This window comes from Odocoileus virginianus, chromosome 23, assembly GCF_023699985.2.
Source record: "Odocoileus virginianus isolate 20LAN1187 ecotype Illinois chromosome 23, Ovbor_1.2, whole genome shotgun sequence".
NCBI lineage: Eukaryota > Metazoa > Chordata > Mammalia > Artiodactyla > Cervidae > Odocoileus > Odocoileus virginianus.
The window spans coordinates 38,391,576-38,408,627 of NC_069696.1; the positions used below are offsets into that span (position 1 = coordinate 38,391,576).

The following is a 17,052-nucleotide window of genomic DNA, read 5'->3' on the forward strand; positions in this document are numbered from 1 at the left end:
TAGATGGACCTTTGTGGGCAAAGTAATGTTTCTGCTTTTTAATATACGATAGATAGTACAGTAAAATCAGCATACAATGAAACTCAGGGTCTGCTGGAGGTCAGAATCGGTTGCCATCTTGGTCCCAGCTGGCTCCATCTGGTTTTCTTTCTTTGTAGCTTCCTTTCTTCTCTCTGGACCCTTTGACTTAAAGATTTCTGTTACTCTTGCTAAAGGAGGCGCTTGGAGGGTTGTGAGCAAGGACACCCCTATTAAAGTGGGTTCACGGGTTTTGACCAAGGGCTGCAGCAGCCCTGACAACACAAGGAGGCTGAGAGCAGTCAGTCTTACACCTGCACTGGGCCTGTAGCCAGATGTGGAGGCGGTCAGCACAGAGCATGAGGTCAGGGGAGGTTCTCACCGTGTTCACAGGGAAGATGTGAACGTGGGTCTGTGGCTGTTTCACAATCAATGATTCTCACAAACACACAGGATTGTAAGAGACAGTGCAGGAAAGCTCTCAGAGAAGCAACTTCCCAAGAAAATACTGAGCACATATTTATTGGTAATTTATCTTATAATCTTTAACTAAGAGCAGTAAAGCAAAACAGAGACCAGAATGCAGGGATTAAGGAGGCTTCCTCCTGGAGGTCCAGAGGTAATCACACGAGAGTCATCAAGAAAGGTGTTTGAAGATAAGGGGGCTTGTTCTGCATGCAGAACAGCATGTAACTAACGCTGACAGGTCAGCCAGAATGTCTAACTTAAGGGTAGGGGAGAGAGATCAGGAAGAGGAAATGAGTAAAATTAAATTCCAGGAGACATTTCTGAGAAAACAGTAAAACATGGTTCCCACATGGGTCCAGACACAGACTGCCTGCAGACCCTGCTACAGAATCCCTGACTTTTCCTGTGGATACTGGGTGGGGGAGGAAGGATTCAGGCAGCAAGGCAGACATCCAGAGCTCTGGATGCTCGTATGGGGAAACAGGGGCACAGCAACAGGGGCTCAGTCTGCCAAACCCCAGAACCACTCCCAGATCAGCTCCAGAGCCGCTCCTGGAGTAGCAAGGAGAAGCGGGTCTCCCACCTACTAGACATGGAAGAAGAGATGGAGTCTGTGGGGCCACCTCACCTAATGGGAGGGAGGCTTTAGATCAGGGCAGGAGCTTCCCACCAGCTGCATGAGCTTCCTGGGGCAGATGCTCTGAACAACAGAAGCCTGTCCTCTCTCAGTCTCGGACACCAGACGCCTATCAAGGTGTCCCAGTGCAGTTCCCTCTCCAGAGGCTCCAGTGGAGAGTCCTTCCTGCCTCTTCCAGCTTCCAGGCATCCCTGGGCTCGTGGGGCCTCCCTCCCATCTTTGCCTTCACCTGGTGTCTCCTCTGCGTCTCTGTCTTAGGGAGAGAAGGAGCCTTGCTTTCATGGTCCTGCCTCAGTGGACCTGGGGATGGTGGTGGAGTTTGGAGTGCAGCAGCTCCAGGATCTGTTCTGACAGATGCTTTCTTTGGACAAGTCTCCCCCCACTTCTCTATCCTTCCTAGAGACTCAGGAGCCCACAGCATGGCGACCTCCAGCACCAGGACCCACCCTAGGGAATTTCTCAGAAGCAGGGACCAGGCCTGGGGGCTGTGGGGAGGAGGGAGCTGGTCTCTTTGTGATGCACCAAGGGGGCTAGGATGCCTCATATTCAGGAGTGCCTGTTTCTCAGCTAACTACCACCTGGGATCTCCTGCCCCTCCCTGGTAGAGGGCCCCACAACGCACCCCCCATCTGCTTCTGACCCCAGCTACAAAGTCAGGGACCCAGAGACCCTCTCCTCGGCTTCTTTTTACGTGGAGGGTCCCAGAAGTCCCTGAAGTGGTTATACTCAAGGTGAGTTATGGTGAAGGATGAAGATTAAACTCAGCGAGGACAAAGGTGAGCACGGGCTCAGTAATTGTGGCTTGTGGGCTCTGGAACGCGGGCTTCTCTAGTTGTGGCACACAGGCTTAGTTGCCCCAAGGCGTGTGGGATCCTAGTTCCCCAACCAAGGTGGGAAACCTCATCCCTGGCCTTAGAAGTCAGATTCTTAACCACTGGGCTACCAGGAAAGTCCCTAAACTGTCATTTAAAATTTTTCTTTCTGTTCAGCTTGAATGACTCCCTCTATGGTCTTCCAGTTCACCATCCATTCTGCTGTGTTATCTAATCCACTACTGTTTTCTTTGAGTGCATTAGTGATTTCCTTCTTCAGCTCCATTGGCTGCTTCTTAATATCGTCTCTGTTAAACTTCTGTGTTCACCCAGCCTTCTCCAAAGATCACTGAACATCTTTATGATCAGGACTTTGAGATCCACAGGGTAGACTGTCATCTCCACTTCACTTAGTTCTTATTTTATCTTGTTTCACTGTTTGGAAGACATTCCTTTGCTGCCTCATCTTGCCTAAATCTCTGTGCTTATTTGTATGTTATGTAGGTTGCTTATGCTTCCCTGTTATGGAGAAGTGGCCTCATACAGGAGACATTCTATGGGGCCCAACAGCACACTCCCATCTGGTCACCAGCAATGGAGCTGTATGGTCTATTGGAACTCTATGTGGGCAGACTATTGTGGGCACCCCAGTAGGCAGGACTTGGCCTTGGTCTGGGTGGCAGACTGAGGATTGAACCCATGCCCTTCACCCTGTGGAGTTCCAACCACTGGATCACCAGGGAATTCCTTAAAGTACTACTTTAAACCAAGGGGGCAAAGATATGGGGTGTACGTGCTGAAGAAGTCTGGGGCGGCAGACAGCAGGGGTACATGGGGGTGAAATAACCACAGACCTCAAACCCTCAAAACAAGACCACGCAAAGTTCACACAAGGTCAGGCATTGGGCATCACTGTGAACCTTGATTTTTGGACAAACGGATATATGGATGGATAAGGGAGTACTTTGGAGAAGACAAAATAGCGTAGAAATCAGCTACTTCCAGAAACTCAAGTCAATTGATTCCTTTTTCTTCTCCTTCAATCCAGGACGTTAAAAATGATCTATTAGTACCCTTCTTCTTTAACTTGGAGTCTACATGTAACTTCTCCCTTCAGTTTCTTTGGTCCATAATTTCACCCCTCAGTACCTACAGAAATATTTACTCATGTACAAAAACATATCTAAAGGTACTCAAAATAGTGAAAAAATGAAAATGCCCTAAATATTTACCAATGTGGGAATGGAAAAAATATAGTATATCTATTTATGGAGTAAATGTAACAATTCAAAAGAATGTTATCCATCTACATACAGACTTGGAAACTTTCCTAAGACACTATTATGAGAAAAAACAATGAGCAGAATAATTTGTCCAGTAGAATTCATGATGTAAAAATTATTCATATCTGTGAATATGCATGCCAATGCCTAAAATAAGGCCTAGGGGAATCAATACATTTTACTACTCTGAATAGGGTCCCCCTAAAATTCCTATCCACCTGTGCGGGGGTCCAGCCTCCGCTGGTCCAGGGAACCCTTGGGATGAGCGGCGTCGGCGAATGCACACACACACACACACACACACACACACACACACAGTTGCAGTGGAAAAACTTCTTCTTCTTTATTTTTTCTCTAACACCTTATATATCCTTTTTTTACTACCGGGGCCAAGGTACAAATTATTGTTTTCAGATCTTTCCAGATGACGTGCCCCTTAGATCAACAAAACAAGTCAGGGGATATTTTCCAAGACAGAATTTCCCAGGGTACAAAATCTTCCGTCCCTAGTGGCGCGTGACAAGGATTGTTTTGGACCTCTTAGCCCACTCTGTTTTCAGGTTTAAACGTTCTTCTTGCTTCACTGCTTCACTTGAATGGACAAACGTCAGCTACAAAGAAACACATAGCTACAGGGAAAAAAATATCTTAACAGTTTTACAGTATAATCAATCACTTAACCACTATAGTTTCTATTATAATTTTACCTACTATGAAAACTTAACTTTTATATTATACACATACTACAATATCTTGCTTACTATTTAATCTATAAGCCATAATTCATTCTATTTTCACACAGCCGTCTATGATACCTATAGCACTAACACTACTTCCTAGTGTACTCCCAGGCACACCATGGGCAGGGGAAATGGAGTAGCAGCAGCGTCGCAGCTGCCTTAACCCTTACTCTACAATATGAGAATTTTGGCATTGTGTGGTTATTAAACTTACAAATAAATCTAATGGTGTTTGCATGTCCAGGGATGGGATTCACAATCACATTTATAAGCAGTTTTAACTTCTAATCTATTTCCATATTCCCTAATATACCTCCTATATATAAAATCCCACATATCTATAAATGGCCTAAATCTAAATACCTCCCGCATACCAGGTTATTCATATGGTTCCCATCTCCCTGGGGGCAGAGTAAGCCTAACTCTTCTGGGAAGCCCCCAGACGTTTACACCCTAGAGATGTCCCTGGGACCTTCCCCGAGGTCTACCAGGAACAGCGAAAAACCACCAAGAATTCCAAGAAAGAGTATTAGCACAGACAAGACACATATAGCAAGAATAGGGAGTGTCCCGGAGCCTACTGGACTCGGATTCCCCTGGGTTCATGGCCTCCTTGGGTCCATGACCTTTACCCAGAGCCTTGTCATGGGCGGGGCGTTCGCTTGTCCTCTTCTTGGCTCCCGACATCTCCCCCTTTTTTATTTTTTAAGGCAAGCAGCTGAAGTTCAACAGAAAGGCGCTGAATACTAGTTCCGAGGATCCTAACAATGCAAGGAAGGATAAGAATAATTACTAAGACAATACATCCTAGAGAAACCCAGGTCATAATTCCAGAAATGAGACCTTTTCCTGATATGAAGGAACTTAACTGATTAAAGAAATCATGAGCTGTTTCTACCACAGTAAAGTCTAACTTAGCATCTTTTACATTAGAAATCTGTTGATGTAATCTTTCTAAATCTAGGCTAATACTAGAGCTATTCCAAACCCCAGAAATATGATTTTGAATCCGCTCCCAATTATAATCTGTTTCATTTACCTTTAAGGGTGTTACACAAATCCACTTGTAATCTGCATGACAGGATAAAGCCAACTTCGTTTTTAAAGCCTGTAATTCAGTTCCTATATGCATTACTGCCTCTTCCAAAGCATTTACTTTCATTTCTAGTTTTCTATCTATAGCTTCTTGAGTTGCTAGCGTTAAGGAAACATTTTTTGACAAATCATTAACATGAGCGGCTGTGTGAACCTGATGTGCAAGAGAAACAGAGGCTAATATAGCAGAAGATATGGCCATAATTAAGGCAGATATTCCTAAAACTAACAATCCTGCAAACCTTTTAATTCTCATTAACTCTTTAACATGTTGTAATACAGCTAAGCCATAATTATCATACCAATATGTTGTCAAATTAACAGGTACCATGAGATAGGGAGGTCGTTTTAAAATTATAAAAGCAGAAACATTAAACCTAGGGCTCAGACAGCTAGAAAGGAAGCAGGTATCACAATCAACAATGGTAGGTCCTCCAGTTTGATTAAGATATATCTGTAACTTATTTGAATCATTGACAAAAAGGAAAACATATGGAGAAGGAAGGCAAGCCAAAACAACCTTTTCTAAGGTTGAATTAGGTCGCTTTAAAGTTACATTGGAAGTTGCAGCTACTGCTCTCCATAGCTCTGGCTGCCAAAAGGTCTTTGAATTTTGCTGATAAGCAACCATGGGGGGAACTAGGGCGTTGTGGTGCCATCTACTGACTGAAAGAGGCCAAGGTACAGTAGAGTTTTCCCAATTTACATACTCATCTGTATAATTTTTTACTGTTTTCAGATCGTGTTTTGGATTTGGATTACTCCAATCTTGAATGGATATTGTATTTGAATTCCCCATTTTATAGGCTAACATAGAATCATAAATACACTCTCTCCACTGAGGGTATCCTATCTGATAATTTACTCCACCCCAGCTGTCATCTGAAGGTGGGTCTGATGAGCATCGTTCATAAGTGTCATCAAAGGGGAGAGAATGATTAAACCTTCCAAATTGTGTTTGGATCTCATCTGAGATTCCAGGCATTTGTCCCAATAAAACCCAAACAAATCTTTTTGATCCCTTTTTTCCTTTATTAAGTGGGGAATCAGTAATAATGGCCTTTTTTGATGTCTGGACACATCCCTCTTTAGTTGGGGTAATAAGGCCTCGAGTTCCCTCAAGGGGAAAATTAAAGCAAATTGGGATTCCTTCAACTAATCCGTGGAAAGAGAAATTTAGATTTATAGGATAACTTTTTAAAGAATGAGATGTCCAACTCCCTCCTAGCAACCGAGGTGCATTAGTTGTCACCCGAAGGGGTGACTCTGTCCAAGGGACAACCTGCAGAGTTGGAGGATCAGGGAAATAGGCCCAATAAATTCCGCTCTCTGATTGAGAGGAAAAGGGGGTAACCATACTTACCTGACAACTCAGGATAGCAAGGATTGCAAGAAAGAGTTGTTCTGGGCTGGCACCAGGTCCGGCAACTGTCTGGGCTTGACGAGTGAGGTTCTTGATCTGTCCCCAAGTTGGGGTGGGAGAATCTAGAGTTTTTTTATTACTTACTTTATATTTAATTTTTTCTTTTTGTGGTGGTGGGGATTTTTCCCCTTCATTGTCGGCCTGCCTGCCCACAAGAAAAACAGCCTCCATAGTTCAGTAGCTCCCTGGGCTGCATGCCACCTCCTGGCCTAACCGGTTTTGTCAGTCTCTGTAATGTCTGACCCATTGTTGTCCCCTGATAGAGGGGGTTTAGCAGGCGGGGGATCTGGATCATCTGCTGGATGAATAATTGTCTTTTTAGGCAATTTGGCCCTTATAGGCTTTTTCTCAGGTCTCAAGGGTGGAATCAAATATTGAGGGGCTACTTTTCCCACCGGGGACCAGCCACCATCATCACGATGATATCTGGCTGCCTCTTCTTCCAACTCAGCCTGATCTCTAGGATCAAGAACATCATCATCCGAATCATCATCATACCTATGTACAGCCATAGAGGCCAACATTTGTCTTAATGAGCGATAATCAGAAGAACTAGGACTTATTTTGGGCCCTTCAGATGTGTTTTCTCTATTCTCGTCTGTCACCGGATCTTCTCCGTCTGAATCAGGGCTCTTGGTCTCTCGTCTAAACTTTTCAGCTTCATGCTCAGGGTCTAGGGCATCTCTAATAAGATTCCATAGAGAAAATGTGTCAGCAGGGACTCTATCTGGCCCAACATTATCATAATGCCTCCTAATGTCTCTGCCAACTCGTTCCCAAATTCTCAGATTAACAGTGCCCTCATCAGGGAACCAGGGACACTGCTCTTGAACAAAGGAGAAGAAAGTAGAAAGGCTACTCTTTTTCACATGAATCCCTCTATGAGAGAGCATCTGTTTTACAATATCAATGAAGAGGCGTCTATCTTTTGACTCACTGTTTCCCATTTTGTTTTCACAATTATTCTGCTTTTTTTCTTTTTCTTTTTCCTTTTTCTTTTTCCTTTTTCTTTTTCTTTTTTTTTCTTTTTTCTCTTTTTTTTTCTTTTTCTTTTTTTTTTATTCTCACTCTTTCCACCCTACCTTACTCTTACGCAGGGTTTATTCTCACTCACTCTTTCCACCCTACCTTACTCTTACGCAGGGTTATTTTCACGATTCCTCACCCTTCTCACCCTACCTTAATCTTACGCAGGGGGGTCTGCAGTACCCTAGGTGAGATCCTAGCCGCCCCGAACTTGCCTGGGGGAAACTACTTGGGGGGAGGACTTACCCTTCGGGTCCCTGTTCCGGGCGCCAACTGCGGGGGTCCAGCCTCCGCTGGTCCAGGGAACCCTTGGGATGAGCGGCGTCGGCGAATGCACACACACACACACACACACACACACACACACAGTTGCAGTGGAAAAACTTCTTCTTCTTTATTTTTTCTCTAACACCTTATATATCTTTTTTTACTACCGGGGCCAAGGTACGAATTATTGTTTTCAGATCTTTCCAGATGACGTGCCCCTTAGATCAACAAAACAAGTCAGGGGATATTTTCCAAGACAGAATTTCCCAGGGTACAAAATCTTCCGTCCCTAGTGGCGCGTGACAAGGATTGTTTTGGACCTCTTAGCCCACTCTGTTTTCAGGTTTAAACGTTCTTCTTGCTTCACTGCTTCACTTGAATGGACAAACGTCAGCTACAAAGAAACACATAGCTACAGGGAAAAAAATATCTTAACAGTTTTACAGTATAATCAATCACTTAACCACTATAGTTTCTATTATAATTTTACCTACTATGAAAACTTAACTTTTATATTATACACATACTACAATATCTTGCTTACTATTTAATCTATAAGCCATAATTCATTCTATTTTCACACAGCCGTCTATGATACCTATAGCACTAACACTACTTCCTAGTGTACTCCCAGGCACACCATGGGCAGGGGAAATGGAGTAGCAGCAGCGTCGCAGCTGCCTTAACCCTTACTCTACAATATGAGAATTTTGGCATTGTGTGGTTATTAAACTTACAACTAAATCTAATGGTGTTTGCGTGTCCAGGGATGGGATTCACAATCACATTTATAAGCAGTTTTAACTTCTAATCTATTTCCATATTCCCTAATATACCTCCTATATATAAAATCCCACATATCTATAAATGGCCTAAATCTAAATACCTCCCGCATACCAGGTTATTCATATGGTTCCCATCTCCCTGGGGGCAGAGTAAGCCTAACTCTTCTGGGAAGCCCCCAGACGTTTACACCCTAGAGATGTCCCTGGGACCTTCCCCGAGGTCTACCAGGAACAGCGAAAAATCACCAAGAATTCCAAGAAAGAGTATTAGCACAGACAAGACACATATAGCAAGAATAGGGAGCGTCCCGGAGCCTGCTGGACTCGGATTCCCCTGGGTTCATGGCCTCCTTGGGTCCATGACCTTTACCCAGAGCCTTGTCATGGGCGGGGCGTTCGCTTGTCCTCTTCTTGGCTCCCGACACACCTGGAACCTCAGAATGATGAAATTAGCCAAGTGAAGGTGAGGTCATGCTACACTGGGATGGCCCCTAACCCATGGCTGGTGTCCTCGACTAACACATGCAGGGAAGACAACGCGTGAAGATGGAGGTGGAGGCCAGAGGGACTCAGGTCCACACAGGGGATGGAAGTAGGGCTGGCCTGACCAGGCTCCAGGAGAAAGGCCAGGGCAGACTTTCCCTCACAGCATCCTGGAGAAACCAGCCCTGTGACACCCTGATTTCAGACTCCAGCCTCCAGACTGCAAGAAAAAAACACAGCTTCTCTGGCTTTCAGCCAAGTGCTTTATGATCATCTGTGACGGTAGAGATAATATACACACACCTGTTTAGCGACGGTTAGCACTAAGGAAGAGGATCTGTCCATGACTACATTGTTTGGCTAATATACGGTGAGAATTTACTCTCGTGTAGCTAAATTCTTGCCAATAAAAAGAATAAATCACCCTCATTTCACGTTGGAGGTTTTGGCTCTGCCACTCACAAACTATGAAATCTCAACCAAGTCGTTAAACACGTGAATGACCGTGTCACTTCATCGGTAGGTGGGGGGTGTCCACACACTTCTTCCCAGGCTGGTGCAGAGTTTCCCTGGGCACCCCAGATTCACGTTCTTCCTCTGACATGGCTCCAGGGGCTGTGCACGCCTGTCCACACATGCTGCCATCCTGTCTCTAACCCATGTCACCAGAAAATCCATTTTATTGAAACACCACTAATTGTTCCTTTCCTTTTTGAACACTTTCCAAAAGAAAAAAAAAAATCCTCATTACTTATTAAGTTAGACCCAAACTTCTAAGCCTGGATCAAGATCAACGTGCTGAGCCCCACCTCCCTTCCATCCAAGTGTGTGGAGGGTCTTTAAACCCTGAGCCATGCCACTGGGCCTGCTTCTCCCTGTAAACAGACTGTCCTCATTCTCAGCCCTCTTCCAGCCTTCAGGCTTCTCCTGTGGGCACAGAGCAGAATAATTTTCATTTATTTTCCTTCAAATTCCTGTAGCAGAAACCCTCAGTATTGTATGTATTTTAATCAACCTTCATTAAATTAAAAAGTTCTTTTTGACAGAAAGAATTGTATTCATTATTATGTCTGGCATACCGTTTCATAGAGTAGGTGATCAACACATATTTATCAAACAAATGAATAACAATTACAAAGCACTTGAGTTTCATGTAATTGATACGCATTTTAAAATTTCTTTTTTTAATTTTTGGCTGTGCTGGGTCTTTGTTGCTGTGAGAGCTTTTTTCTTGTTGTGGCGAGCGGGGGTTACTATCTAGTTGGGGTGCACAGGCTTCTCATTGCAGTAGCTTCTCTTGTTTCGGAGCACAGGCTGTAAAGCATGTGAGCTCTGTCCTTGTGGCTCCTGGGCTCTAGGGCAGAGGATCAGTAGTCGTGGTGCACAGGCTTAGCTGCTCCACGGCATGTGGGATCTTCCCAGATTAAGGATCAAACCCATGTCTCCTGCATTGGCAGGTGGATTCTTTACCACTGAGCCACTAGAGAAGCCCTAAAAGTTTTTAAAATTATAAACAGAAATGATATACAGTCAGTACCTACCAGTACAGTCACATTAGCTGTAGAATATTGAAATAATTCCTGACCACAGCCCTTTGTTACCCAACTGCCTCCTGCTAGCAGCACTGGCCTGGTCTCTCCTCCCCTGGGAGCACCCGGACCTTGCGGCTCCCAGCTAAAGGATCACCGCCTTGCGCAGCAGGAGCAATCCAGACCTGACCCAGCCATGAGTCCACCAGTGGCACCCTTTCTGACCGATCCAGACCTGTGTAGTGCCACAGCTAAATATTTTAATAATCACCACTGATTATAAATAAAATGTAAACAGTTTGAAAATGGTGCCTCTCCTCACTGCAGAATCTCTTACAAGAGTCTGCAGAGACAGGAACAGAAGAGGAAGATGATACTCTGTAGGTCTCTGAAGGTTTAGGGAACATCCATTAGGACTCAGTCTTCATGTAAAACAGGAGATAGGCAGTCTCCCCCCTAGAAAGAAAAAAAGTGCAAGGGCATCACTGAGACAAAACATTCACAGTTCACTACCACATTATTACTTCATGATAGAACACCCGTCAGAAAACTTCCCGGGTTACTGGATCAGGTCTTCATCTATCCATCAGCTCAGAGTGGACAAAACTGGGTACCCAGGTAAATAACTACTGTTAAGCTGTTAGCTAACATTTCAAGCAGGGGTTGACAAACTATGAGCCCATGAACTTAAGTAAATGTAACAGGAACAAAGCCACATATGCTCACTCACGTACCACCGGTGGCTGCTTTTGCGTTGCAGAAGCAGAGCCGAGGAGCTGAGACACAGACTGCGTATCCCAGAAACTGAAACATTCGCTCTCTGGCCTTTGACAGAAAAAATCTGCCAAACCCTGATCTAAATAACGGGGGATCACTGACAACCAAAAGGTGACAAAGTGTGTATCTAAGAGTGTATCTAAGGGAGATGCTTAGAAGAAAAGGAGAAGAGGGAAAGTAGCAGGTTGGGGGTAGGCAGGATTTCAAGAAAAATTTCACCCAATTTATCAGTTTCCAAGTGAAGACCTAGCTCGTGTGGCTGGGGCCACATCCCACACCACACTTAGCGTGCAATGTCACCTTTAACCCAGAAGCTCTGCAGAAAAAACCTGCAAAGTCTCTGCTTTATCTCTGCCCAGCTTTCTCCTCTCCAGCCTCCGCTCTGTGTAGTTACTGATTTTCAACAATTTATTTACTGCTATTGACTAAAGTCAAGCCTCCGTACCAGACAACAGAGGAGGACAAGAGTGATCCTTGCCTCCGAAGAGTTCATGGTTAACGTGAAAGAATGTTATGTAGGTGAACAGTGACCGAGCAGTGTGGTCCTGGCTGTGAAGAGGTGAGCACATGACGGAAAGCACCTGAAGGGCTCCTGCAAACCTGCCTGGATGGTGCCGGGAAGGCATTACAGGGCAGGCGGGCACGAGCAGAAGCATGGAAGCATGAAGGGGGTTTGCCCCAGGGCCAAACTAGGGGAAGGGACAGCACGTGCAAAGCCAGGGATGGTGTGACGTTTGGGAGCCTCAGACACTTCAGCACTGCTGGGTCTAAACTGCAAGAGGAGGACTTCCCTGGCAGTGCAGTGGTTAAGCCTCCACCTGCCAGTGCAGCAGACACGGGTTCCATCTCTGGTCTGGGAAGGTTCCACGTGCCATGGGGCAGCTAAGCCTGTGCACTACAACTGCTGAGCCTGCAAGCTCTGGAGCCTGTCCTCTGCAACGAAAGAAGCCACCACAGTGAGGAGCTTGTGCACCTGCAACAAAGAGTAGCCCCCGCCCGCCACAACTAGAGAAAGCGATGAAGACACAGCACTGCCAAAATTTTTTTTAACTAATTCAAAAATATATACATAATGTCCAACCTTTACCTATGAAAAAAATTTAAAAAATAAACTGGGAGAGGAGTAGTGCAGTGGATGGGGCTGAAAAGACGAGGCTGAGCATATTCTCTGGGCCTCCAAAGGTGAGTGGCAACCCTTTCCTACAGCAAGAGATGCCCTGCGTGAGTTCATGGGGTCCACCACCCAGCCCTCCTCACCAGCGGTAGCTGCGATTCCCATAGGTACACTGGACGTCTTCCCAGGACACCTGCAAGGACAGAGACAACCAGGTTAAGTGGCCAGAGAGTGATGGTGCTGCCAGCTGCCCTCCCTCCTCCAGACCAGTCTGACTACTCCCAGGCTCGATCACCCAGTGATAGGCACTCGGCACACGGAGTCCCTCAAGTGCATTGTCTACACTTGGTTATGCTGGGCCCAGACTTTGTAACTCTTCCTAGAGCTTCTTGCCTTCATAAACTAGCCCAGAGCACAAGGGTTCAGGGCCCTGAGCCAAGAATTCCAGAAACCGGGACGCTAAGCTCAGCAGACTGTAGCAGAGCTGAGAACCAGATGGGGCTCCATGCAGAAACGGGCTTCAAACTTCACAAAGGCCCCCCAACACACAGAGAAAACAGGACCCCAGTGTGTCTGGGTCTCAGTGGCCTTCCCGTCCTGGCTCAGAACCCATTAGAGATGGAGCACCCAGGGCAAGGGGCAGTTTGGGAGGACGCTTCTCACCCAACAAACATTGGAATCGTTGAAGCAGAACCATTCTCCATCTGCAGAACTCCGGATGTAGGCACAGTAGTGACCGTAGTCAGCATTCCCCACGTGGGCGATCACAGCAAAGAGCTCATAGTACCCTCCACACTGAAGGACACAAGGATAAAGGGACCCCCATGACGCCTCCTCTTCCGGCCCTCTGCTTCTCAGAGCCTCTCTGCCAGGCACTGGTGCGCCCAGGGCCCCAGAAGACCATCTCTGACCACAGATGCTCATACCTAATTACAGCACAGCTGTGAAGTAAGGTTTCACACCAGGCTTACAGATAAATCTGGGAACCAGTCTCTGCCCCCAAAACAAGAAGGAATGAGCAGTGGAGGAAAGCTCCCCAGAGACAATGTGCTTAAACTGACCCTGAAGGATCTGTGGAGGCCCGGCAGCACGCCCCGGGGGATGGTGGAGGGGGATGGGGTCGAAGGATGGGGCAGAGGTGCAGGGAACCAAGTCAGGTTCCCTTGAGGCCAAGTCAGGAGTCAAAACATCCCAGCAGTGGTGGCCTCGGAAGGCTCTGCGCAGGAGAGCAGCGTCATCAGATTTGTGTTTGAGAACACCAGAGTGAAGGGATGTGAAAATGGCCTGAGAGTCCAAGTGAGGCAGAGTCACAGCTGAGAGAGGAAGAAATGGTGAGAGACTGACCACCTGCAAGAAGCGCCAGGAAATGACAACAAGCATTATTAACATGATAATTACTAGCTAACTTTCAGCATTTGGCTGTCTTCACATACATTACTTTTTTTCCCCAAAGCTAACTAATATTTTATTTTTCCATGAATTAAATATATTTCCTGGGAGCTCAGCTGGTAAAGAATCTACCTGCAATGCAGGAGACCCCAGTTCCTGGGTCAGGAAGATCTCCTGGAGAAGGGAACAGCTACCCACTCCAGTATTCTTGCCGGGGTCACAAAGAGTCAGACACGACTGAGTGACTTTCATTTTCAGATACAATATTCTTCTTACATATTACATCATAAAGCGCCCTCAAAGAAAAAAATTACTTTGCATTGTGAATTAAATGTTTCTTATTCCTCCTGACCAACTAAAGAGTCATATCCAGATGCTGAGTCTATCATTTTTTTCTTTAGAAACCTAAGGTTCATATCCTGTAAGAAAAATAATGAGCATAAATATATAATTTATGCACTATAATATTAATAGCATACTTGAATTGTTACATGATAGGTGATAGACAAATGTATACATAATATAAAATTTGAAAAGTGAATATTTCCATTAGCAACACACTCAAATATTTTATGACATACTTGCTCAAGTGAACTACTTCAAAACAAGCTTAAACGTTATTATTCTGGTTCTTTGTTCAGTTCAGTTGCTCAGTCATGTCCAACTCTTTGAGACACCATGAATCACAGCACGCCAGGCCTCCCTGTCCATCACCAACTCCCAGAGTTTACTCAAACTCAAGTTCATCAAGTCGGTGATACCATCCAACCATCCATCTAATCCTCTGTCATCCCCTTCTCCTCCTGCCCCCAATCCCTCCCAGCATCAGGGTCTTTTCCAATGAGTCAACTCTTTGCATGAGGTGGCCAAAGTATTGGAGTTTCAGTTTCAGCATCAGTCCTTCCAATGAACACCCAGGACTGATCTCCTTTAGGATGCACCGGTTGGATCTTCTTGTAGATTTGTATTGCTGCGCTAAAAGTTACAGCTTTTTACGATTTTACAGTGCCTTTAGCAGTCTTGTGATGACAATTTTATTAGCTACAGACATACTCACACACCTATGCTGTATACAAAAAATATGCCTAAATATGTCTAGCCACTGAGAGAAAACTGTCTTCACATCTTTCATGAGAAGTATAAGAATTAGAAGCAGGAAATACTTTGTAGTTCACTTAATAATACATCTTCAGGGATTTCCCTGGTGGCACGGTGGATAAGAATCCACCTGCTGATGCAAGGGACAAAGGTTTGATCCCTGGTCTGGGAAGATTCCACATGCTGCAGACCTAAGCCCGCGAGCCACAACTACTGAGCCCAAGTCTGTAACTACTGAAGCCCATGCACCCCGAGCCTGTGCTCCACAACCAGAGAAGCCACCCCAATGAGAAGCCCACGCACCACGATAAAGAGTAGCCCCTGATCTCCACAACTAGAGAAAGCCAGTACAAAGCAACAAAGACCCAGTACAGTCAAAATAGGTAAAATTTTTAAAAAAGATGCCATGGGGACTTCCCTGGAGGTCCACTGTTTAAAATAATAATACATCTTCAGAACAAGACATTCAAGGCTCATAAGACAACATGGTATATCTTCATCTAACATGATGCATTCTGAAATGGATTTTGATGACAGCTAATCACTAAACAGGATTCTATGTTTAGACATAAATGTGATTCATACACACTATTTCATTTAATATCCACAGCAAACCTGTACACGGGGTGTCAGCATCAATCCCATTTTGCGGACATGGAATCTGAGCTCAGGGAGTAGAGAAACTCACGTCAGATTCAGAGCTCATCAAGAGGTGGGACCTCTACCCAAGCCTGCCTGGCTCCAAAGCACCAGCTTTTGGGAGGGGGCTGGGAGTTTAAAAAAAAAAAAAAAAAGCACCAGCTTTTGACTCCAGTACTGAGGAAGTGGGGGACAGATTTGTGCAAAGTCAAGGAAAAACAGTAAGTCACTCTAACTGATGGATACAGTGGGGAGTAGTAAGTAGGGGCACCACAAGGATGAACCCCAGATTCTCGGCTTGGAAATTAAGAAGATGTTGGTGCTATAAAGTTACACATGGAACAGAGGTGTCTGGGGATGAAGACAGCAAGTTTCAGGACTCAGCAGGAGGTGGACACCCTGGTTTGGGGATCGAGAGAGACCTGGGTAGGGGATAGGGACTCGAAAATCCTCAGTATCAGATGATCAAAACCTTAAGAACTAATGAGAAGACATTTGAACAATGGGAACAAAAAGGAATGCGATGAAAACTAAATACCAATAAAAATGGGCAGGAAAGGATCCAAAAGCAGAGAAAGAAGCCCCAGGAGAGAGGTCTGGAGGAGACAGATTTGAAGCAGAGCAGAATCAGTAAGAGAGCATCACGGTAAGGGAAAGACCAGCATAGTCACCAGGTTTGGGGTAAGTAACCCTGCTCCCTTTGGTCTCAGAAAGGCTAGATAAGAGACGATTCTCTGTGAAAAGGGAACAGTGGTGAGAGTTTTCATTTTGAGCAAGATCTCCACAAGAGTCAGGAAAATTGTATTTTTCTTCTCAATACAGTCAAATAATGTCCCTTACCTGATATTCTGAAATGGGATTACGAAGGGGACAGGATGAGGGTGGTACAAACTGTGAAATGAAAATATCTTCTGCCTATAATAAACAAGAACTGTCACAGCCATCAGCGATTTCTGGCCTCCAAATGTGAAAGAGGGCTCCTAAAACTGAGGTCCAGTGGATGCTGCCGCCCCCGACAGTGACTGCTGGTGGGGGTAGGGGGAGATGCAAGACGCAAGGTAAACAAGGAAACAGAATTGGCTGAGGTGCTCAGGTGGCTGAGGTACACAGGCAAGAGTGAATTCAAGCCCAGAGGTTTGCATCTTCCCATACAAAGAATGCTAAACTCCTTAACTTAATACCTGATCTTTGATGTTCAGGCTGCCTGCTCCCTCCATTGCAAACTTGTATATAGCCTGACTCCCTGGTGGCTGGGATGGTAAAGCGTCTACCTGCAATGCAGGAGACCTGGGTTCGATCCCTGGGTCACAAAGATCCCCTGGAGAAGGAAATAGCAACCCACTCCAGTACTCTTGCCTGGAAAATTCCAGGGTTGGAGGAGCCTGGTAAGCTACAGTCCATGGGGTTGCAAAGAGTTGGACACAACTGAGCAGCTTGACTGGTTCACTGCCCTCCTGCCTCCTTGGAGC

General features: G+C 45.4%; 1 protein-coding gene and 1 long non-coding RNA gene across 2 annotated transcripts in view; both read right to left on the bottom strand.

Annotated features, from left to right (window-relative positions):
• Positions 1 to 3,536: 3,536 nt before the first annotated feature.
• LOC139030625 (uncharacterized) lies at positions 3,537 to 7,460 on the bottom strand. The gene is made up of 2 exons (XR_011483017.1): positions 6,417 to 7,460; positions 3,537 to 4,719 (listed from the first exon to the last, which is right to left on the bottom strand). It is a non-coding gene; the product is annotated as an uncharacterized lncRNA (long non-coding RNA).
• Positions 7,461 to 10,194: 2,734 nt separating this feature from the next.
• The window catches only part of USP18 (ubiquitin specific peptidase 18), a 31,758-nt gene continuing 24,900 nt past the window's right edge, over positions 10,195 to 17,052 (bottom strand). Inside the window, exons 9-11 of the mRNA XM_020904057.2 lie at positions 13,121 to 13,252; positions 12,601 to 12,650; positions 10,195 to 11,022 (exon numbers count right to left, since the gene is read on the bottom strand). Coding sequence (XP_020759716.2) covers positions 10,977 to 11,022; positions 12,601 to 12,650; positions 13,121 to 13,252 — 228 coding nt within the window. The 3' untranslated portion in view covers positions 10,195 to 10,976. The remainder of the gene's footprint in view (positions 11,023 to 12,600; positions 12,651 to 13,120; positions 13,253 to 17,052) is intronic.